The sequence below is a fragment of the Manacus vitellinus genome, unplaced genomic scaffold (assembly GCF_001715985.3).
Source record: "Manacus vitellinus isolate BGI_N305 unplaced genomic scaffold, ASM171598v3 scaffold_1_pilon, whole genome shotgun sequence".
Lineage (NCBI taxonomy): Eukaryota > Metazoa > Chordata > Aves > Passeriformes > Pipridae > Manacus > Manacus vitellinus.
The window spans coordinates 23,921,957-23,947,079 of NW_021939396.1; the positions used below are offsets into that span (position 1 = coordinate 23,921,957).

The 25,123-nt window shown below is 40.4% G+C and overlaps 1 protein-coding gene across 5 annotated transcripts in view; it reads left to right on the plus strand.

The window, feature by feature from the left end:
• Positions 1–25,123, plus strand: part of RUNX1T1 (RUNX1 partner transcriptional co-repressor 1) — a 112,249-nt gene that overhangs the window by 1,168 nt on the left and 85,958 nt on the right. The window contains exons 1-3 of one of the 5 annotated variants that reach the window (XM_029959303.1): positions 6,488–6,513; positions 7,336–7,541; positions 18,397–18,569. The exons of 1 other annotated variant lie outside the window; for it this stretch is intronic. In XM_029959303.1, the coding sequence (XP_029815163.1) occupies positions 18,482–18,569 (88 nt within the window). In that variant the 5' untranslated portion in view covers positions 6,488–6,513; positions 7,336–7,541; positions 18,397–18,481. Of the gene's footprint in view, positions 1–723; positions 748–6,487; positions 6,514–7,335; positions 7,542–18,396; positions 18,570–25,123 lie in introns of those variants that run through there. 3 more of the 5 variants (XM_029959304.1, XM_008922106.4, XM_018078617.2) reach the window with 3 other exon arrangements.

A 25,123-nucleotide genomic window follows, 5' to 3' on the forward strand; every position in this document is an offset into this window, starting at 1 on the left:
AAAGTAACTAATCAGACGCTGCTCTTAAATCGCTTCTGCTCCAACCAGGAGCTAAAATAATACTTCCTTTAGTTCACTGATAAGTTTAAAGGAGGGAGGGTAAAGGTACGAGGCGCTGAGGCAGCCTCCCCCTCCTGCCCCCCAAGTTGCAGCCGGAGCCGGGCGCAGCGGGACCGCCCTGCCCGACCGCAGCCGGGGCCATCCATCGCCGCGGTGGGGAACAGCCGCCTCGAAGCCGCTCGGATTTCTCTGGTAGAGTAGCCCTCCATCTCCCGGTCCCCAGCAGGCTCTCCTTGTCACCCTCTCCTACCTCTGCCGTGCCCTATATCACGGCACAGAGAGGACCCGTCTCTCGCAGCCCCCGGCTGTGACGCCTTGAGCCGGCAGCTCCGGCCCGCAGATAGCTCGGGAGCCGGCTGCGATCTGCTGAGTTCGAGGCAGCAAGTCTGCCCGAAAAAGCTGCCTAAGTTTTCCATTGCCAACCGCAGCCGGGCGGGAAGCGCCTGCCTTCGCTCGGCGGTGCGGCCCCAAGGTGCGCCGTGCACGGCTGCGCGCCTGCCTGCGCGGGCAGAGCAGGACGCGGTGACGGGCATGGCACGACGCGGCAGGGGCTGGGCAAGGATGGGTATAGACCTCTTAAAAGCAGCCTGCGGGACTTGCCGTGCTGTGCCTGGGAAAGCAGCAAGTGCCAAACGCTTGGCTATTGGCAAAGCCCTGGCTAACTGCAAGGATGTCTTCTGAGTCTTGGTATGTACAGCCAAGCGTTTGCTCCAGCAAATACTGGTGTGCTTAATGTAACGCTGACCCCTTTAACTTTTAACATCGCTTCTCCTAATTAATCTGTTCAGGCCCCAGACTTAAATGGCTGTCCACAGCTGCTGCAAATTGATTTATCCCCTGATGGTGGTCCGAGTTGCTGACCAAAGCATTTTTTTTTCCCCTCCCCATTTTTGGTCTACTAATCTGTTTTGACTTATTTCCTACTTACAGTAATGCTTGCATGCCTTTTGAAGGACTTAGAAATTATTTGCCTTTGACGTGTAGCTAGAAACATAATTATTGTATTTGTAAACACAATATGTTAGGGCTAAGGGTGAATATAATTTATTTAGCTACACTCTTGAAGCCTTACATTTCCATCTCCATTTCTGCATCCTGACAGATGCAATGGAAAGTTTCAATGTGCAACTTTGTTAACTGCAGTTTGAGGCAAGATATGAAAGACATTTTTAGAGTTGAATTCTATTATCCAGGTTTTCTGTTCTGCTTTTCTGTTAACGGTTTAGTGAATCTGGATAGACAGAAGATTGAAGCTGGTTTCCAATGGTTGTTAAAGCTGATGCTTGACCTTTCCATGGGAAGTCTGAAAACCTCATTCAGTTTATTCTGGGCTGATTTCCTAAGGAAATCCAATATGATCAGGGAATTTCCTTTAGCTCAGCTGAAAAAAGTTATAGTCCATCTTGTTTTTGCGTTCTGGTTTTAGCACTAGGTGTTTCTGTGGCTCCCCATCAAAAGGAAGAATAATAAGGAAAAGACCTGAATATGGCTTATTCATAACTGTATAGTCTATGAAGATACAAAGTTGGCAAAGGCTTTGTTAGGTGTGAGACTCACTTCAGATTTGCTGTAAAGGTTTTTAATTAGGAACTTACACTGTTTGATAATAACTTTTCGACGGTTTCATCATATCTTAATCTTCAGTATAATTGCTACTACTTTCAATTAATGAGTCATTTTTCTTCGCTGTCGTGGGGAGCTCAACCACACAGAAGTGCAAGAAAACACTGAACTCCACTAAAAACCCAAGCCACCCTTAAAACCGTTGGTGTTTCTGGCAAACTGGAGCCAGGCGAGGCATCCAGGAGATGATGGCAGGACTTCTTCCTTCGGTCCTGTGCTTGCAGAAGGGTGAGAGGCTGGGTTCCCAAGCCTTGAGCATGCTGTAGGGAGACAAGAACCATTCTGTTTGTAATGGAATGCAGACAGCAGTGTTAGGTCACTGCTTCCTGGCAACTACTGCACAAGTTGTTTTTCTTCAAAGGCTTTGAGCTTTTAAATAGTTTCCAAAATCTTTTTAAGTAAAACATTGCCTTCTACCATTTTTGACCACCTTAACATTAACTTGTTTTGTGTCTAAATAATGACCAGTAAAACATCACATGGTGTCTTCTCATCTGTGTACGCTTAACACTATGTATGCCTGCGCGCACATGAAGTTTTATACTGGGAGTATTGTTTATAGAATAAAGGGGGAGAAAAATAGCTCCACCTGGAGTGCTGGTCAGTGGCTAGTCAGTTCAGGACATTCTTTCCTGTCAAATCCTGTTTCTCACTTCTCTGAAATGAACTTCAGACGACAGGCGTTGAATGCGAAGCTCGCCTCACTGAGGTTCTGAGCAGGCTGCGAACTCCTCGTTGTCAGGCGCTTTGGGTGAAATAGGCATCTGCGGTATTTGCATTGGGGATGGGAGAAAGGGCTTGCAATTGTCATTTTCATCTTTCAAATCCACTTGCCACAGTCCATTACTGTTAAATCTTTAGCTAATTGAATAAGGATATTAGTATGTTGGTATTGCGGGAGCTTCAGATTTTTTAGATGGGGGGGAGGAGAAGATCTTGTTCTTTGTTCCGTAGAAACTTAAGTTGTCATGCGGATATCAAGAAGACTTATTAGCTGAAATAAAACGTGAATTTGGTGTTCTGAAGGGGTTACTTCTCGTGGCTTGGCTAAAAAAATGTGAAAAGATAATTATTTTTAATCTGAATACATTAAAAAACTTTGATCCATTTTAGTTAGTAGCAGCCTGGTCTTTTTCATACAGTCTTTAAGAGCAACCTATAAAATTTAAAAAAGTTGAAACTGACACTGAATCGAGCATAAGTAATGAGAGTGTAAATTCTTAAAACATTGCCTTCCAGATTACATTGCCTTCATGTCTTTTCAAGTGAAAGATCTAAAAGAATTAGTTTAAAAACTGAACTTCTAATACAAAGGGTCTTGGTTTTCCGCATAGATGTACCTTTTTAAAGAACTGCTTAAAAATGCAGTTATCGTGTTCTTATTTACTATAAACTTGATTAGTTTAATATATGGTAACATAAATACATCAGAAAGTACTATACTATGTGGTTTTGTGGATAAAGAAAAATGATCAGCAGACGTAAAATCAAAGTCAAAATATCCTGCTCTTTAAAAGCCTTATTTCCTGACCCCCACCCAATTTTCATCTGACAGACATTGACTTCCATCTTCATTTTTTTTTTCTGCCATTGATATGAAAGTTTCCAAATAACGTTTAGAGAACAGTGGACATTTTATTAAGGTAAACATTAGTTCAGTATAATGGAGGTAATTGTAAGTGATAAGAGCAGAGCAGGTTATCTGTCTGTTGTTTAAACAGAAGGAGCTATTTTGCACCATTTCCAGTAGCCATCTGTAGAGGAGAAGGGTTTGCACCTGTCTGTCCACACTAATTATAGATTAGGTCCAAAGAAATGAAATTCGAGCAGGCTCTCTCTTAATGAAATCCATAGTGATTTTATTGTAAATGTGTTTTGTGTACAGACGGTGATGGTTGGTCTGTGAGTAAAATAAATTGCTGTATGACTGTTACGTACTCGTAGTTGTAAAGCAGGATACTGCTGCATTAACAAAAGTGCTGAATAAAAATGCAGCGCTCCTTTTAAGTCCTAGGCTTCAGTGATGGCTCTAGCTAGGCTTAATCAAAAAGCTTCACTGTAAGCACAGTCTTTCGGGGGTATGGTTCAGGATAGACTTTTGAGTTATCATCACTTTCATGTCAATGTACTGGCAGGTAGGTGGTCCTTTGGCTGAAATATGAGGTAGAAATGGTTTCATGTTAAATATGTACACACATACATGCAGAGTGTGTCAGAAATACTTTCCTCTGGTTTAACATTATATTACTACAATAAAGTGGAAAGAGTGAGAAATGCATTCTGCAGTAAAAGGTCACGTGAATTTCTCCCACATCTGTTTATAGTAATTATGAACATAATTAACATAAGAATTACAAGTGAAGTAATGACAAGCTGAGCTATGAGATATTGTGCCACAATGGTCATATGTTGGAATTCTCACATTATAGCACACTAGAATTCACATATTCAATGCAAGAAAGAAAATGTTAGATTTTTATCTGTTTTAATGCTTCAAAACTTATCTGCCTGGGGCAGATGGACTTTACGCTTTAGAGGAAGGTAACCCATTATTATGAGAGAGTCAGTTGAAATTAAGATTTCTAGCCTGCAGCTTGGACTTTGAGACAGCTGTGCTTATGGAATGCCACTTCTGTTACACATTTGTACTCTGATTGTATTTATTTTATTAACACACATTGTTTTATTTTTAAATGTGAATGTTTTCGCAGCAAACTGCTTACATTAGAAAGAATCTTGGATTAGTTTTTCTTTAGAGAATTGTGATTTGAGTAATAAAACTATAGCCAACATAGATATTAGATGCACATGGTGGCCCTGCGAGATGAGAATCTGACTGATACTAAATTAGTTCATGGAAAGATATGTATGTATTTCAAGGAAAAGCTCTGTAACAGAAATATCAAAAAAGAACAGTCTCTCATTTGTGTATAATAGTTTGAAAGAACATATTCAGAGAGAAAGCTCTGTGTTACCTTGCAGGTTGAATTAATAAGTAACTTTTATTTAGAAATGCATAGAACATACCATTAAGTTTAGGACCTAAGGTTTCAAATGAGTTGACTAACTTTTGTAATATGACCTGTCTTATTACCTCTAAATATGGTTGTCACACAACTGACAACTGGAGGAAGTTGAGGGAGAAGTGGCCCTTCTTCAGGGTAAAAATACTGGCTGAGGAATGCGTAGTAAATTTTTGACATGTGAAAAATCAGTTTGCCTTTATTGAAATATCAAAGTCTCGGTTTTGCGATAGGAACATTTGACCAATTGCTTTCTTTCCAAGGCTAAAAATATACAGTGGTTTATGAAAAATAAAAAAAAAATTACCTTGTGCTACATCTCAGTGATACCAAGAGGTTTTCGCATTATTGGATTAGTGGAGGATTTGTGACAGACCCCTTCTTATCTGACATTCATTGCGGTGACACGATTTTCACACACATGCCCTTCCCCCATCTAGGTTCTGGTTTTCACTTTGTATTATGTGTCAAATTCCCTTTATTTCTTTTCTTGTGGAAAAAACTGCTATCTTGGACGAGTGATTTTGGAAGGAGTTCTGCACTGAACAATGCCAGTCTCACTCTAGCGTGCTGTCATTGTCCTCATCTCAGTCTGTGCGGTACTCCTTTGCAGATGCACAATGGAAATGTGTTTCCTTTACAATTAAGTGTTGATTCTTTGGGAGAAACGTTTTAAAAACTTTAAAACCCGAGTACACAGAGTACCCTTTGCAGCCTGGTGCTGGTATAACTAATTCTGCTGCCTGGCTGTGTTCTTGGTAGTCAGGCCAGGCTGCTTTGCTGTCTCCCCTCCCCGTGCTTCGTGCTAACCCTGTGCTCTTTGATGAATCACGACAAAATAGCCCCTCTGTTTTGTCAGAACCTGAGTTGTGAAGTGTAAGGACCTACTCTGGTTTAGCGCTCATCCTCTGGTGAATGATACAACACTTTGTAGCAGCAGGGCTGCGTTCAGGCTTTTACGCCACTGGCGGGGCTGAGTAAGTTGAGTTAGGTCGGGACTTGGCCAAACTGGGAGCGGGTACATTCCCTGACTGCTCTGGGAATTTCTGGGCCGGGAGCCGTCATGCTTCGTGCGGGACGTAGGTATGGTGTGTGAGGTGGAAGCCAGGCTGAAGGCAACCAAAGGGAACATCGCCTTGGTGGGACTGGAAGCGACTCCAGGCTGAGGAGCCCGGGGGAGCCAGAGTTGCGCGTCCATGCGCCTCTGGCAGGGTCCTTATCCCAGAAAGGTGTCGGGGCAACTTGCAGGGACAGAGCCGGGCCGAACACCTGTCAGAGGTCAGGCACGCACACAGACCTGGGCAGCCCGAGCGCCGCCGCCTTCTCCCCCGGTGGGCGGCGCGGAGGTGGCGCCTCTCCTCGTGTTCGGCGCTGGCTCCCCGGGGACCCAGCGCCGGCCCCGGCCCGCTGCTCGCACTCCTGGGGGCCATCTGGGCCGCGCTGCATACCTGTAACGCCCGTATGCACGCCGCCGTCCGCGCTCCCCCGCGCCGGCGGGGCCGCGGAGGCGCGATGCTCCGTCCTTGCGCCGCAGATAAGCTGCGAGGCGCTTGAGGCGCACAAAGCCCGGCCGCGCCGGTGCCTCCTCCTCCTCCTCCCTCCCGCCGCCGGAAGGTAAAAATCTAAAATCTCCACCCGCGGGCGGGAAGAAAAGGGCGAGATGGCGCGGGGAATACTCCTCCGCCTCACGCCGTCCCGGCCCGCGCTCCCTCGGCGCTGCCCAAGTCGATAGGCGCGGGAAAGTGAAGATGTAACCCTATTACTCTCCCCCGGAGCGGGCGGGGGATTTACGGGCAGAGATTAGCCGGTGGGGAAAGGGGATCTGCCTTTTGTTGTGCTGCCTGCCCCCGTCCCCGGGCCGCGCTGAGGGGAGGGAGGAGGTGGCCGCAGAACAATAGGGGGCTGAGGGACCCCACTTTAAACACAGCCCAGGGGGTCGGAGGGCGGCTTGCGCGGTGTTCACGGGACGAGGAGGGGGAATCCCCGGCTGGTGGTGGCGGGCGGGGCTGTCACGGGCACCACCTGCTCACATCACCGGCTGCTTTTCAGTGAACATGCTCCTGGCTTACGAAATCCCCCTGCAGTGAAAGGAAGACAGCGGGCTGGTAGGAAGGGAAAAAGCTGGCTCTTTGCTCCTTTTTTTTGGGGGGGGGGGGGGAGGATGGGGACTTTTTGTTTTGGACGGACTTTTGGTGGTGCTTTCTAAGTTCTCTCCTAGATTAAGATGACTTGCGTGCTAAGTGTGTGCACGCACGCCGCTTTAGCAAACGGCTTTATCAGTGGTCGTATCTTAAAGCAACATTAAACAATTACCTTTATATTTAAAAGTTTGAAATATTTATATTGCCGTTTCACTTTGTCAAGTGTTTGTGCAGATAGATATATAGATATGATCCGGTAACTAAAAGCCTAATTAAAATTTGTTTAAAGCCAGGGGGGCATGTATTCTTGTTGACAGCAGCAGATCGATAGGGTAAGACAATAGAGCCCCATTATTTTACTTCCATTGACTGAACATATTGACATTTCAGGTTTGCGATTGCCTCAGTGAGCATGATGAAACACTGAAATTCATGAACCAACTGTCTGGAGTGGCACATATATTACTGTATGTCATCTCTGCCTTCAGGTTACCTTATCACTGAAGCAGAATGGTAATGGATGGCAGCAGAGTACTTCAGAGGGGTTAAGGCTCTATCAGTTAAGAAGCTGACACATAGCAGGTTTCAGGAGTATCTTTAATTACACCTAGAATTATATACAAGGGAAGATGGTCCTGCTTACGTGCTGCTGCACTTCAGAGTTTACAGGCTCAGAAGCAGACAGGATAAAAAGGTACTTATATTTCATTTTTTATATACGTGACTTGATACCTTTAACTTTTGCAGGAGCCCAGGGGTTTCTGGTTGTGCTGTTTGCATGCTCCCCATGTGCACCAATGGCAGCATCTCAACCCAGTCTTGATGCTCAAATTCCAGAGCATCTGCTAGACCTTCTCCCAGCCTGAAGATTGCAAAGGAAACAAAGAAAAACTTTAAAATAGATAAATGGTCTTTGAGTTTCTCTCCCCTCAACATACTCTATCAACAATGCTCAGGGAATTCAATGCAGAGAGACTATAGCGGAATGATACACAAATACACATTTTTTTCCTTAGTATAAGCATCATAAAAAGAAATGTCTGTGCAATATGGGCATTTGTATGCATGATTGTATATAAGTGCATATATAAAGAAGACCCACTGTCTGCAGAACATGCAGCGTGTCTAGTATTTCAAAGGCTTTCTGATCATCTTTAAAATCTAGCTGACTGTAGAATGAAGCCCATCAGGGTAAGGCAGAGATAGAGACTGAAATTAATTTAAAGCAGACAAAGAGCAAATATGGAAGAGCCACTAGTGATTTAACTAATTTTTAAAAGTAAGCGGAATGAAAATATAAAATGTATTCAGAGTGTGCCATCTACTCAGCAACTGTTGCCATCGAGTGGACTGCTGATGCCCTTTAAGATGGTAAAAAGAAAACTAGCCCTTTATACCATTTTCCTGAAAATGTTAGGCTTCTGTTTGATCAGCAGGTGCTGTTGAGATGAAAGCCATGTGTAAATTTTCAGAAGGCCAAAAGTGTCAATTCAGAAAAGGAAAGTGATAAGAGAAAATGCAATCAGTTTTCCTGTTTTCAATTTGTGCAGGATTTGAAGAGCTGTTTTGTTAAACTGCTACATCTGCTCCAATATGAATATTGAACTACTTCCACTAAAAATAACACCCTATAATTTGGAAGCCATTGCAATCTTTTGTTAATGCAAGTGGGTTATTTGGGAAAAAAAAAACCTATTCTGAAAAATCTCCTGCCTAATGTGCATTTTTATTTATCGGCACTTTTATCTTCAGTAGATAAAATGGCATTATACAATTAGGACCATATCTATTTGGACTGGAAAAATGACACTGGATAGCTGAATGTCAGTATATTGGTAAAAGGATTTAACTCGTATATTTAAAATAATGTTATTAATAAACCATGACTATCTTAAAATGGTGGCTATTTTCCCATGGCAACAATACAGCTTTACTTACCACTGAGAACCTTGTGGAAGTAAAGGATGTTCAGAGTATGACAACATTCTTTGGCTTGTTTCATTCCTAATATAGCTGCAAATCTTAAGTTTAGGCTGATCAAGGACATTTTAGTTAGTGGGGATTTTGCAATAACTTTTTCTATGGCAAATGAAATGATTGAATTAGATTTGAATGCATATATACAAAAATATTCGCTGCTGTGGAGCTGCTAATCCAAGTGAGTTTTATGACCTGAAAGCATAGTATTGGTAGAGCATACATTTCTGTCACAGGCATCTCTGGAGAAAATAACATTATTACTTTTTAATCAAAAAAAAAACCAAAACAACAAACCCACCACCAACCTAATGGAAAGGGTATGTGTTTGTTAATTTTATAAATAAGGATCTAAATGAAGAATTGACAATTCACTGTTACATCTATGGAGACCTATGTACATAACATGAGTAAATGTGCATAATAGAATGAGAGCTTTTATTGCTTTATTTCAACATAGAGAATTATCCAGTTTTAATATTAGAGTGGGTTTTAGTTGCTGAATTCTGATCTAATCTAGTAGTCAGGAACTCAATTTTTTTGTAGGTGTCTGTATGGGAAAGTGCCTTGCTGATGCTTCGGTTTGGTTTTGCAGTTGAATTTGTAAGCTTTTGACCTTGGGGGGATTTTTCTCAAAGTGATCTAAGATCAGAAGTAATTAAAATTCAGTAAACTGAAATTTAAATATAGAATGGATTTTGTGTGAGATCTGTGCTTGTGGTAGGTTGTCTAGAAGTCTGTGGCATGTCTACTTTATAGTTTGTATTCTGGGACAATTTATGCACACATGTGCATAAATTTACGTTGAATGACAGAGAGTTAATTATTTATACAGATTTTATCCAAAACTCTGTATACTCCTGAAAAATAACAAAAAGCCTCCCTCCCCAGAAGAGTGTTTACATCCCGTGACAGTCACTAGATTCAAATCTTCTCAACATGAAAGTTGTTTCCTTTCCTCCAAACCTTCTTTTCCCCAACAAAGCTAACCCTGTTAAACCTCACCTTCTGTGGGATGTATACATAGTTATAGACATATGTACGAGAAGTAAATATTACAGAAAACATGGCCGATTGGGGCAAAATGTCTGTAGCCTTAAATAGCTGGTGATATCTGCCAACAGCAGGAGCCGTGCTGAGGAGGCCCTACCTCGGCTGACCCGGGGTTGGCGGAGCCTTGGGAGCCTCACGTTGTGCTCGGTGCCTGTGTGGGGCTTCCTGCTCGCCAGTATTGCCGAGCAAATGCTCTGTCTCAGAGATACTGGGGAGATACTGTCTACCTGAAGAGTTTCTAAACCAAGGAGCTTTCTGCTCTGGTCATGGGATTTTCTGGTACTTTTCGCTGAGGTTGGGGTGGAGTCCAGCCCCAAAAGAAAGATTATAGCTGGATGCAAGGTATCTAGATTTCCTTATCTAAATGTTCTGAACACATTCATGGGAGTGCTCTTTCTTCTTTGCCAAAAATGCTGTGTGCAGTTTTGCTGTTCCTATTGAATAATTGCCATATTTAACGCCAGTGGTTGTGAATGGAAATGTGAATATGGAAAGAATACTTTAATGGTCCCTCTCATTTTCTGTAACACAGCTTGGGATGTCTGGAAAGGAAGGACATCCTAGATATTCCAAATATTTCAGAATACACACAAAGAATCTAATAGAAGTTCTGCAACTTAGTTTTGTTTGTATATAGTTTTTCATGTGTGATATGGTGACTTATTTAAGGGATACCTTTTTTACTCAGTATTATCTATTGAATGTAGTATTCGTAAAAGTACAGTTGTGTTACAGAACTGTACAGCTACAATATTCCTGAATGATCTCATATTGCAACATGATGATAGGGGATCTTCATGGGATAGTTCATGATTTCTTCAGTCATTTCAGAAGGTGTTTGATTCATTGTCACTTTTATATCTATCAAGATTGGTAGACTCTGGTGCTTACAATAAAGTAAATATGCAAAGTTCATGGAGAATAGATAATATGTTCTTTTGGAAATTAGGTTGCAGTCTGGAAAGACAGAAGACTCCACCTAGTGGAGTGGAATTAATATGCACATGGTGGCAGGCAGTGGCGTATAATAAAAAAGGTATCATTTATGAAAAGCCAAGTGGATGCAGAGAGTAAACCTCAGGAATTTTGACAAGCATCTGGGGTGATTGTTGTATGACCATTACAGATTGTACCAGACTGTAGTTACTTCTGAAGCTCTAGGAGGCTTAGGTATGTCTGCCATGTTGGATGTTAAGATGCAGTTTGCATAAGTAGTAGGCAGTACCACCAACCATTTTCTTTTGTGGTGCCTTTTATTTGGAGACCACTGTCTACAGTTTTTGGTTTCTGATGGTGACCACACAGGTGCCCTTTATGGGTGTCATTTTAAATAGCTTGGGCAAAACCCCCCAATTCAGCCCCTATGCCACCACTTTTCCCCATAATTACTTATTTTTCAGAATACATTTTCTGGCTTTCATTTCATTTATTTTTGTAATGGCAATATCAGGATGCTGGTTCTTTATGCTGTCATGACAGGTTGTGTGGTACATTGACTAAATTTGTGTGGCGTTTTGGTAGTCACAAGGTATAACCAATTCTCCAATGAAGCATCAGATTACATAGGGTTTTGTACCTGTGCTTTGCTGTCCATTGGTTTGGTCATGCTGAGTTACTAGGATATAATAGAATGAATTTTAAAGCTGGGATATGAGTGAACACCCAACTTGAGCAACAAAGATACTGTCCCCAAATCATCTTGGAATATTTATTGTAACATTGAATCACACCTGCATTAGGCAAGTTCAGGAAGAGAACTCCCCGAGACCAGCTTTGGTCAGTGAGGGAGGGTGAGGTTATTGCCAGAAAGTGAGATAGTTAGGGTGCAAAATAGGAGACAGAATGATACTGCTGCAAAGGATATTTGGGAAGAGTGCTCCAAAGAAGCGTTTTCAGTGACATCCAGGTGGGATTTGTTGCCAGAGCCATTAAAGCATAAGGGTGCCAGAGAAAGCTGCCAACAAATGTGGGGATAATGGCATCTGCAGGTTTGCCATCAATTGATGGTAGTGCCAAGGTGATTTTTTATTTTATTTTAATGGTGACATTGCTAAAAGTATTTAAGGGTAATGTTATAGAAAGTGTTTTAGTGAGTGAAGTCACTGAGTTCTAGGAACCATTAAGCAAAAGCTGTTTCATGACTGTACTATTTATTATTTTTAAAGCTTGATGGCAAACCACTTAATGCTGGAAAGGCATGCTGCAACCTGTATTAAAGCATGCTGCGGGTGTGAACAGGGAACCCATCCTACTGAACTGAAGAGCCTAGCATAGTTTCTGAATGTTAGATGCGTTTATGTGCGCCATGATAAATTAATTCAACTCCGTGGATCAGCAGAGCTTATAAACATGGAATTAAAATACTGGAGCTGAGAATTTCCATGGTATTCACATGGCCAGTTCTCACTGAAAATAGTGTTTCTTTAAATGCCAGTGTGAGGGTCTGGACTGTCAGGCTGTCTGTGCTCCCATCTCACATCCGTGATCTTGACAATACTTTGTTGGATCGATTCTGAGACTTAGATCCAGATATGTCCCTAATAAAGTGGGCTAGCTCAGGTCTTAATGTAAAGCAAGGCATTCTTTTTGAATTGTAAATCACAGACTTACCTGATGAGACTTCAATATAGAGGAGAGAAAAAGCCTATTGCTTCCCTAAAAATACTCTCAAGAGATTTCTGTTGAGCCCATGGGACCAGGATTCTTCTCAGCTTGTGTAACCCAAGAGCTGTGTTAAACTGTGTTTAAGCCAGCTGCCTGCTCCAGATTTTTCTAGAGAAGTGCACAGCTACAGTAAATAACAGCTACAGTAATTTTAAGGAGGGAATCAATGTAGAATTTTCCTTCCACATTCTGAGATTTATTTGTCCCATCCTCTTCACATGAGCAGGTTTTGATGTTAAATTTCTTTGTTTTTTTTTTTTTTTTAAGTCCAGGCCTAAATTTGACCATCTCTTACAGAGCTATTGTTGGCCACTATTGTTTTTATTATCCCATAACTTCTCTGGGAAGAGAAGGATGGGCAGGACCTCGGTGACATTGCCAGAGCAAATCATCAGTGGCTGTGTCTGCCCCCTAGGAGGTCACAGGAAGCAGGTGGCTGTGTTAATTGTCCTCGCTCCCAACTCTTGTCCTTCCTGGAGGTAATTTAGAAGTGGTCAGGAAGTGTCAGGTCTGCTGTGTCTCCCCAGGTTCACTACTTCAGGCATTCATAATGATTTGAGGTATGTGCCAGGCAAGGGAAACTGCCTGGGAATCCTTACTGTCCTTCCTAAGCTGTGTGGCTACCTGGCTGGGAGGGCTGAATGCGTGTTCCTGCAGAGTGTGTCTCGTGTTGCAGCTGGAATCCAGCAGAATAACAAAAAATTGTATTAAAAAAGTATTTCCCTATCATACAGTGTCTTCCTTCTCTAAAGCTATTGATAGAAATCCTAGGTAAGAACACTACTAAAACTCAGAGGTGTGTGAAATATTTCTGGAATCTATAGTCCACTTTTATCTGGTGAGTCGTGGGTAAGGAATGTAAGTGTATTTTCTGCGTAGGCCAGTTTTAATTGTCTTTGTTGCAACTGCAACAGGAGTAGTGGGGGATCCCTAAATGGCACTCAGTGCTGTGCTTTTGAAAATCAATTAGGGTCTTGCTACTTTGGATGAGCTTCTTGTTAGCAGCTTGCTTGATTTTTTTAGCAGTGAAGGTGCACAGCGTTGCTGGGTATCTCACTGCAAGTGTCACACCCAGTGCGGTAAGCCAGGTTTTGAACTACCAGTAATGTTTCTTTGAAGTGTCTTTTGGAAAGTATCCACTCATGTTGGAAGTGATATGAGTTGAGTAATAAATATCATACTAGTTATTTACGTGACATATGCATTTGGGGTGAAAACTGAGCTCAGGTGTACTCTTGGTTTTACTGAGACTGCTTGCCTAAAGAAGGTGTGCTGCAGGATTATGTGGCTGGTGAATCATACTGGTTTCTGAATCACTCTTGCAAAATACCAGCCTGAGGTACTAACAAATAGTGAATACACTGTGCTTGGACTTGTGCATTATTTAAAGAGTAGCATTTAAAAGCAGAATATTTTGTAAAATGTTAGTTTAAAAACCACTTCGAAATTTACTTCCATCAAACCAGGAAAAATGCCTCCTTCAGAAGGGAAAAGTTGTGAGTATTGTGGTAGAATATCTAATTTTTATCCAGCTTTTGCTATTTAAGCTCCCTTTTCAGTGCAAGGAGATCAGCTGACAACAGCAGCAACCAAATCATGTTTGCAGCTGGGAAATTACAGTAGACCCTAAGATCTGCAACTGTCAACCATGAACACATGCCTTCAGAGTTCTGTTTTTCTTCCATGTGGAAGTCGTTGGCATGGAACAGATGCCTTCATTTTGGAGAAACCAACCGCTCGATCTAATTGGGTCTCTCTTCTCTTGTCCTCTAGGGACAGTCTCTCACAGATGAAATTAGATGAGAGAAGAGAAAAAAAAAAAAGACCCAGTCATACACACTCGCACATGACACGAAGCAGGAGTTTTCAGAATCCCTCTCTGTTTTGTCACGTGGAACTGTATTACAGCTGGAAGATTTCACTCCATTTTTAGCACTCTACACACATGATGATGATGCTATATGAAAAACATGCAAATGAAAATATATATCTGTCCAAAGTTTATTATTAATTTAGGCATGCTTGTTTAGAAATAAGCATATGCAGCCCATATTACTTTAGTGTTACATGTTGATTTCTATCAGTGCTGCAGTCTCAAAAATTTAAAGTTAAATGGCAGAAGAGACAAGATGCTTAAAAAAATTTTTGTGTCAGTGGTGGAATCAAAGTATTTTCATTAAATGGTTTGGTAGTTGTTAACATGTGAGGGAAAAAACAAGTAATGAACTTCAAATTTCACCTAGCATTACAGGCATTCAATTAAGGAAGCACCTTTACAGGAACTTCAGCAGAATTAGTCTGATGAACACCTGTGATGAGCCATTACCAGGAATCTTGTGGTAGGGTACTGAAGTGACTGTGTCCTCTTAAATGCAGATACTTAAAATGAGATGATGGAAATGGGACTTGGAGGCTCTAAGAGAGTAAGAGAGAGGGAGAATCTGCCTACCCTGTGCCTATCAAAGGCTTTTGTCGCTCCCTCTCCCTGCTGGTGTAACAGCTACCAAGTCATTGTGGTTTATGTTATTTAGTACTGTTAAAATAAATTAATACCAACTTTGGGTTACCTTAATAAGCTTGGTTGTGAACTGTGACAATCAGGCAGTGCTGTTTATTCTTGGGTAGAGTGGGTGTCTCCAGGAGGTGGGTGCAGCAGGGATCAGGGACTACCAGGAAGTAAACTGCCGCTGCTGGTACCAAGAGCCTGGTACCAGGCATCTCTGAATGCCTCTTCCTTCTTGAGTTTTATTTTCTAGCACAAGTTGGGTTTTTTGGTTTTGATTATTTTTTTTTTAGTATACTGCCGTTTGATGTAATAGTCTATGTTTTACGTGATGCATTTACTACTACTGTGGTGCTTCCATTTCTAAAAAGTAGAGCATAAATGTCATCAGCAATGAAAACTGTTGTCTTGGTCCTGCCTTGGTCTGGATAGTTGGTAGAAGGCAGTCTGCTGTTTAGACATTTGATGTATCTGCATAGCTGCAGTGTGCTGTGGTCCTTAGTTTCCTGCTGACCCCCAGGAGCTGTGTGGGTGGAGGACGTTCGAAGGGACTTCTAGCAGTTAGAAGGAAGCCCCAGGTAAACTTAGTTTTGAACTGATGACTCTTCAGCTTTTATAAAGGGAAATTCTTTGTTGTAGGACTCAGGTTCCAAGTCACAGAACTTGAGTGTGACAGTGTGCTGCTCTTAGCGTTGTATTTCTGGAGAGCCACATATTAAAGGAAAAATTTAAGTGGAGAAATGCCTAGGTGATGGGATTTCTGGTGGTAACTAGGAAGTACAATAATGAATGATTTCTTTTGAGGCTGATCCTCATATTTGTAGTCTTTACATCCTATTAATTCCTTGAAAGATAAGCTGATACAAGAATGATTTGCTAGAGCCAACAGATCTAAAAATCTTGGCTCGGGTTTTATCCCCCTTCTCTCCACATATAAGATAAAAGCACTGTGAATATGAGGTTAACTGAATTCAAATAGAAGACTCTCTAGAGTTATTGCATTCCTTAGAAAATTTCTCATATGGTTGAGATTGATCAAAAAAGTATTCTGTATGCCAGTGATTACATTCCCATCTGTGATTAAGGTTTTCTGTCTGCATCTGGTTTTCACATTATATTTCTGTAACAAGAATCCTTTATATGGCAGAGTTCACTCTCTGTATTTTCTATTAGCTGCAGCTTGAACTACTGCACGGATCGCAGATTTACACATGTGGTTTTCATTACTTCATACCATTGAGAAAAAGTAATATTTGTTTGGGAAAGTATGTTTTTCAAAATTTCCATGGTAATACAACATGTTGATCCTTTTTTAAAACACTCTTGTAAGACTACAAATTGTTTGAGGCATTCTGCTTTCAGTGAAGTTCAGACATTGGACAATTTTGTGTGTACATTTGAACAACAGCAGCAGTTTACAATTCAGGAAGCAAAAATATATTTAAGAAAGGAGATTAGTGTAGAATGGGTATAGCAGAATGCATCCATCACTTTTGAAAACGTGGCATATAGAAAAAATGAACATGGGTCTGAAACAAAGAAAGAGTTGTAAGTTGAAGTGATGTCTTCATTGTAAAGTGGATGACAGATGGGTACTTTTTTTTGGAGTCAGAATTTTTTTACAATAAGAGATTTTAAGTCTTTCACCAGCCATGAAAAAGGAGTATGCTATTCAGCAGACACAAACATTGAATTGTTATATGTTACATAATTTAACATATTTGATCATAATTGTTTCTAGTGGCCAAATTAGTAAAGGTTAGCAAAACATGAATACATCTTTAGAGATGACTGCTGTGTGTAATTCTGAATCCAAAATATGATGTTAATTTTATGTTCCACTGTAAGACCGTATTTCAACCAGATTGTGCTATCGTCACTTGGTAAAAAACTTAATGTTTAAATGATTTCAGTGACATTATTAAGGCCACTTAGTCAGTGAAGGATTTTTCAGTTTTGGTAGGGGCATGAGTTTATTGCCATAAAAATCAGATGAAACAATAACAGCAATTCAGAGAATGTTGTATGCATTTATGGAAATGTAAAGTGTTATGCAAAAGTCTGGGCAATTGAAAAGTACACAACTGAAAGGTAAATTTATTGCCTGTGTAAGAACATTATGACAAGTCGAGAACTTTATACTAAATAAAAATCATTTTAGAAAAGTAGTTATTGTACACAAGTTGAGGAGTCCTAACCATATTTTGCAGATTATTTTACAAATACCAGAGGCAGTTGTGTCACATTGAAAGCTCCACAGTTGCCAAATTCTGGGTAGAGTCCTGCAGTTCTTACCACTTGTTTTCACTAAAATCAGTGGAATTTTAGCTTCTATCAGGTCTGTGGGCCACTGTAAAGAAAGGACTTTGGTGAACTTCTTTGTTCTGAAACCTTAACTTGGGGGAAGGTTTGTTTTGATTTGGGAAGGGTGCTTGTTTGTGGGATAGATTGCAATTTCTAGCACAAACACAAGTGATCTTTTGCAAATGCCCTTGGGTGATGCATTTTTTTGCAGAAAGATCTAGTCCAGAGAGGGCTGAGCTGGGTTTCTTGCATGCAGCTGCGGCAGCTCCTTATGCATGCTTAACTTATGTCCTGAAATACTTGAATAGTGGTTGCAGACTCAAGCATGTACGTAACTGTGTGTGTCTGGCTCTGAAAATCTTTCTGTCTTGACATAATTATGAACCCCTGAAAAGCATATTAATGTCTTGGAAAACCTGACAACACTGTAATACAGACTCATATAAATGACAGAGTATTTGTGTAGCCCAAATAAACAGTTTCTGTAGGTGCTGGAGTGGGAGGGAAATTGTCTTTTCAAAAGTGGGAGGATGATTTGTAAATATATCAATAGAGTTTTGATCTGCCTTTCTTTGTTTAAATGTGTTTGCTGTTATGACTTACAAGTACAAATCAGTATAGCAATGTCTAAATTGGGAGGTTTCTCTTTTTAGTAACCATGTTCATTTAATAAATGATTCTCTAGAGCTTCTGTTGAACCAGGTAAAGTATATAATATTTTATATTATGTAAATGTATTCAAAACCAAGCATTTTTATAGAATTGACTACTAGGTTTAATATAGGCTGCCCTTAGTTTGTTGCCTTCTGTATGTCAACTTTTTTAACAGAGCAAGTTGTGAAACAGCCTTTGTCGAAGAATTGATGCAGTTTTAAAGTGCTGCCTTATATTAGCTACAAAAATGTGGTTAATTGGTTTAGAATGATAACGTTTCTGTCTTCCCTTTTTATTTAAAAGACTACTATTATAATGCAAATGAAGGGGTGTGGTGCTTCAAACTGGCTGTGATATATGCTTTTTTTTTTTTTTCATTTGTTGTTGTCAATAGAAAAGATTGATCTCTGGGCTGGTGAACATAGTATCTGTCCCAGTCAGAAAAGGAAAGAGGAAATTAGCAGAGCGATTGGTGGAGAATGATATCTGTCAAAAGAAACACTTGGAGAGCACTGAGTTTAGTGATAGGTGACTGCCGGAAAAAAGGGAACTTTGAATTTTGTCAAGGTAAGGAACAGAAAAATATTTGATTTTATTATGTGCATACCTTTTAGAAGTTATTTTTAATGATTGTACCTTGCCTTGTAAACTGTAATTAAAAAAAAAATCTTTCCTTTTAGCCTCCAAAGAGTCTGCCTAAATCAATGAAGGTGCTGTCTTCGTTTTAATATTGCTGAGAAAGAGTACAGCAATGCCAGTAATATCCCACCAGTGATGACTTTTCTAAAATCTTAAATACGTATATGTGAAATTTTTAACTGTGGAGTTCTTTTTGTGTTTTTGATGACATAGTTGCTCTTTATATGTAAATATTATTGGCTGGGTTGTGGAAATAATGAAGTTCAGTTTCCTGAACTGTGAGGTGGAACAGTATTTGCAACCAGGTTAAGGGACAGTTGTAATCACATTGGCATAACGCTTGTTTGTAATTTAGTGGAGGCCTCTGGTAAACTCATTGCCTTGGGAATCAGTGATAAATTTGACTGAGATGATATTGAGAATGGATATTTCTGCTTCTTGTATGTAAAGATTTTTACTGGAAAAGTAAATCTGCTATTGAAGGACAAAATTTCTAGATAACGCATGACTGTCATTCCTATCTTTACTGTAACTACATTTTTTCTCCTAAAATGGTGTGTCTGGATGGCAAGAAACTGCTAAACTGATTTTAAGTGCTTTCCAACACACTTGGGATAACTTTCTTTCTCAGTACTGGACCATATCACCTGACATAACTTTGATAGAGTATGATACCAAAATAAGGTGAACAGTGTCTGAATACTCTGGGCTATGCTCTGGTCAGTTTTAAAGGTAGCTAAGCCTTGATGATATCACTTTCCCACCTGAGACACCATGGCCCATGCTGCTCTGTCTGTGGAGTGTGGAGAGGTGGAGAACAGCTGAGAGCACCAGTGGGAGCCTCTGCACATCACCTTGTGGAAAGGGGCTGGGCCTGAGGTTTTGTGCTCCAGTGTGAACATACTTTTAAAAAATTAAATCCTATTAAAAATGAATTTACATTCTAATTCGACTTCCTAGCTCAGTTTAAAACAAGTAAGTGCTTCTCTGGGACCTTCCTGTACTCAGGCAGCATTGGAAGAGAATGAATAATCTTAGCAGGGTTTCTTCTTGCATTTTTATTTTGCTAATTTAGCAGTGTGTAGCTTCTGACTAATTCTCCTTTTTACTATCTACAGTCTGTTTTTCAAAGTGCAAGTGTACCCTGTACAGGTGGTTGTTGGTTGGTTTCTTTTGCCATATGGGTCTTTATAAAGGATTTTAAAAATAAATTAATATAAAAATAAAGATATCATGCCTGAAGCATGCAGTGCTGGCATACTAATGGGAAGCTTATTGTAGTTTATTGCTGTCAGAGCACGTGCAGGATAGTGGAAATTTGGGAGAAGGGCTTATTTTCTAATATCATTCATTTTTATAGAAAGGGAATTAATATGCCTAAAATTCACTTCATCTTTATAAAGGCGAATGATCTGATGGTACTACTGAAGTATTCATAAATGGAGGGAACAGCACCTTACCTTTCTTATTCACCATTGTGCCTGTATCATGTGGGTACAGGCACATCTCTGCCATTGTGAAGTTGCTGTGTACTAATTGATTCCCTTTCCTGTGCAGTTCTATCAGTGTAGCCTTATACCTAAATAAACACATCCTCTCTATGACACATCTTACAGAGTTAATGATACTGTATAGTTTTCACCTTGATAATGAAGAATCCGAAACTGCTTTGTAGCTCTTAGAGAGTGATCAGTGGTGAAGTGTTGTTAGATCTTCGGGCATTCCCATTTTGACATTGACTTGAATTGAGGTGACTGGGTAAGGTACCTACGTCTGGATGTATTTGTTTTTCACATGCTGAAAAATTTTAGTCTTAAATGGCCCAAGAAGCTCCACATTTTCAATGAGTGTTTGTTTTTTTTAATATGAATGAGTGATCTGAGATGAAGCCAACACTATTAGAGCTTAACTTAATATGGATCTTGCTGTGACCAAGATTTGACTTGCTATTTCATACCAAAATGGAATAAAAGGCAAAGTAAAAGGTGTTTTGAATCTATTGCCTCCTTGAAGTAACAGCCTCTTGTAGCACTGACTACCTCTGCTGATGTGACCCCTTTCAAGCATCCTCATCTTTGTTTTGCTGTTTCAAAGTCGTCTTTTCTTGGTTTCCTTTTTTATCTTCAAAACAATTGCTTGCTTACCAATGTATCTTAAAGAGTACAATGGAAATAATAAATCCCCCTTCTAACATACCACAGATGCAAAAGAGGACAAGTGTATTATAGGCAGTGAATTGTCCTTACAATCAGATTTTCATCTGTTCATGTGGTGCACACCTGTGGCTTGCTGGCATTGCTCTTGATTGGAGTGTGAGAGAGCTTAATAAAAACCAAAGCCTGGATGACAAGGAGGAGACTCCATGGCACACATGCGTTACTTCACACCTCGTCAGAAAGTGAAGTTTGAAACAGCTGGTTTGGAGAGAGTTCTCTGGTGTGAGAAAGTGTGTATGGGTAACTCTGCAAAGGGAACCATTGCCCTACTCGTTGCTACCTTGCAAATAAGGCATTTTTCTCTGTAGGTCAGGTTGATTTGGGCAAGTTAAGAGCAGTGGGCGATTTCTGAGTGAGCTTACTTTCTGAGCCAGTAAGAGTGTCCTGGGCAAGAATCCAGCTTTTGAAGTACAAAGAAAATAACCCATAATCTATATAAAATGCTAGCGGATGGGGAAGGGAGGAAATTTACAGAGAATAACTGAGTTTGAGAACAACTGTGTTAAAAGTAGAATGTAGAGGGAGTGTGTGTGTGTGACACTAATATTTATTTTCATTTGAAAGTACGATCTTTGAAGCCTTTGAGGTGAGCAGAGGACGAGCTCTTGCAGTGATATTAGTAAACTGAAACCAAGCACTCCAGCTCAAGTTCCTTTTCCAAAATTATTTTTTCTCTTAAGTTTGCAGAGTTTGGGTTCCTTCTCTGTGCTCCCCCCTCCCTCTCCCTCCTCCTTTCCCCCCAGTGTATTGTGGCTCTGATAACGTTAATGGGCTTTGCCCCACATGGAGCAGCAAGTGTATTGTACCACTGCTCACTGATCCCAGGTCAGTGTGATGCGTGAAATCAATTTATTTGAATCTCTTTGCCTGTATAGGAATTTGGCAGCGTGCCAGTTGTTTTCATTTAATGTTCTTTGTGTTGAACACAGACAAGCAGGCATGCTTTTGTACTCCTCTTTCTTCTGGGCTCTTCTCTTTTCAGCCAATATTCTATTCTGTGGATTTTTCAGAAAGAAGTAGCAATGTGTTGCCTTTTTTAAAAATCATTTTTGTTTAAATAGCCTCTAAAGAGCATAGAAACTAGGTCAGTCACAGAGCAGCCCTGTGTAGGGTTTTCACCAAGTATAGGTGGTAACACCTGCCTTTTCCCATTTTTTAAATTTGGGAAAAAAAGAGAAAACACTCGTCTATTTTTCTAATGCCTGATTCTATGATTTATGTCCTCTTGTAAGACAAAGACTCTTCAATAATGCTTAAATAAGAATAACTTTATTTCTAAATAAGCAAATGTCTGGCAGTTGGTTGGATGAATTGGCAAGACTTTTCAGAATCTTTTTCATTTTGAGTAATGACCTTAAACTAAACATTAATTTGGGAATCCCTGGCTTCATTTTTCTGTCTGTTCATCCCCTCCCCCTGATAAATTTAATATTTTGAATGGCTGGCTGAAGAACAACTACCCAAAAGTACCCATTTCTTTAATTTTTTCCTTTTTTTGTGAAAAAGCAGCAAAGTGTGCGGAACAGAGCAAATAATTTAGCCCTTCTTAAATGGGGGGAGTGGAGGTGGGGGAAGGAATAGCTGCAGATATTTCTAGGAGGATTTGTTTTAGAGCCTGGTGTCAGGAGAAGCAGAGCAATAGAAGACTCTGCTGATGCTCGGGGTGGTTGCTGCGGAAGTTGATGTGCAGAACCGCGGAGCCGCGGCACAGGGGTCAGACTCGTACACATCAGCCCTGTTTCCTTGTTTAATTACCTGAAGAGCAAAACATCCAGGCTGGGAGTGTGTGAAAACCCAGTATCTCGAACAGCAGTTTGCTGCTCTGACATCCTGCGAGGCCAGCCCTGTCTGTCCGCAAACGTCAGGGCTGGTTCCTGACAGCGGGCTATCTCTGCCGGGCCTCGGTTCCTTCCATTCAGGAGGCATTGTGTGGAAGAGGGTTTGGTCAGGAATTTGAGGTTCCTGCCGGTTCTTCCAGCCCGGACAACCCTGTGACAGATAGGCTCGACTTTTTTCTTTTAAAGAATAATAATAATAATAAAAAAAAATTGGCTCTTTTTAGTTTTTCCCTTGTAATTCTGGCATTGATATAATACTGACTAAAACAAAACTTGTTAACCCTTTTGCTTCTGAATTTGTGCCTTTTTTCTTTTACTTGATTCTTCCTCCCCTTGCTTGACCTCTTTTTTTTCAGAGATCAAGTCTTCTGAGGAGCAAATGGAGGTGTAGTTAGTGCTATGCAGAAATTAAACTTTTGAAAATGGTAATTTTTTTGTAGTTATCATCATACTTGGCATATTAAGTTTCTCATTTTCAACATGCTTGGCAACAATATTTTTCTTCATCCCATGGATTCAAGCCAAGCCACTGTTTGTTTCTGGCATGGCCCATTAAACAGTAGTCAGCTATCAACACTTCCATTCTCACTATTCGTGAGATTTTCTTAGGTGTCCAGTTTGATGTTCAATTTTAAATGTTGGGATAGGGTCAGTTATAGCCCTTGCTCCTCGTAGCTGCTGTTTATTGAGGTCACTCAACAGACTGAAGGTGCAGACAGGGCTCTCTGCATCACTCAGGTTTGCATCAGTAGATTGAAAGTGTTCATTGGGATGTAAAGCTCACGGTTACAGCTGGAAGATACTGAATGTTTATTTAGGCAAAGGCCTTGAATAGGTGTTTGGAGGTTTCTTTGGGGTTTTTTTGTGTGTGTATGTGTGTGTGTTTGTGAAGAATGATAAATGAAGAATATTACTGTTATTTCTACAATTTTAATACTAGAGTTTATAGCATAGTGGTGTTAATCGTTGTACTGTCAGAACTTAAGATCACCGGTTACAAGTAGTAGAAAGAGAAAACATAATTAATAAGGCTTTCCAGCAAAAATAAGTGTAGCATGTGAGTATTGCCTTTTATTGTTGTGGGCAGAAGCTGTTCCAATAACGATATTTGTGGTTGTAGGAGTAGAGAAGGAGAGTTGAAAATTAACGAAGGTTTCATTTTGTTTCACGCTGAAAGCTTTCGATCCAGTCTGTACAGTTATGGCAGCAGTCTTGGATAACGTATTCATATGATGGGGATTTGGGGTACTTTGTTGGTGAGATTGAAATCTTTTGTGCAGTAACTTAGATTTTCCCTGCCATTTCATTAGGAATTTGCAATACAGATATAAGGGCATACTTTTCTTCTTGCATACAGATATTGCCAGGCGAGGGTTGTGGGAACCCTTCATTGAGAGGTTTCAGTGCACATAAGCAGTTGGGAGTCAGTAGTAGAGCAGTGGAACCAAAAGAGTCATTGCCATCTATTGTGCCACTAATCCTCTATCTGAGAAGGATTTGCAGGGGATGGTGCAACAAAAGAGCTGTTACAGTGTTATCAGATTGATAATCGTGATCTGATGAACTCTTAAATATGTACATAATCCTTCACCTTTAGAATCAGACCCTTTTCTTTATTACTTCTTTATAACTTCTTAGGCTACTCTGGTGTAAAGGTGCCTTTAAGTAAGTGGATTACTTAGACATGTAGTTTTAAATGTCTTTATCCTATCATACTGTAAAGAAGCTGTAATTTAAATAAGCATTGTGTGTTTCTATAGGATGAAATTCACTTGCTCTGTTGAAATTACTCAGTAGTTGACAGATGTCTTACTAAAATAAAGGCATTGATAGTAAACATCAACATACTGTACAATGGTACTGTTGTGATGTCACCAGCACTACTGTGTGTATAAATGCATAAGCGGATGTGCTTGAACTGTCCATGACCTGTAGCCAACCATTGCCCACCTCAACCAGCAGCACATTATATGAAAGTTTTTCTTGGTCATGTGGTAATGACAACCATCACATTATCTTTCCTCCAACTCATCGGGTGTCTAGTGCCTCTTTCAAAATGGCAGAAAATTATAGCCCTTAAACCATGGTTGCCACTCAAAAATGCCTCAGAGATAATGGTTTTAAGTCAGCACTTGCTTGAAAAATATTTATCTTGGCCATCGCTGCAAGTCTCTGCTGTGACAATCTTGGTTAAGGAAAGTTTTTGCAGATAATGGTTCCCAAGCTGGTTTGGGATTTATTAAAACTGACACCTTGCATCGTGCCCAAACACTTACTGCTGCTCTTTGCAGATGTTCTCCTAGTATAAAGTGGTGTAATTTGCTCTTAGTATGAAATAATACTTCATAATCACCTCTTCATTCTTCTCCTGCTTCTCTCCTGAATGGCTACAGTGAAGCACCATGTGTAGTACAACACAACAAGGTAA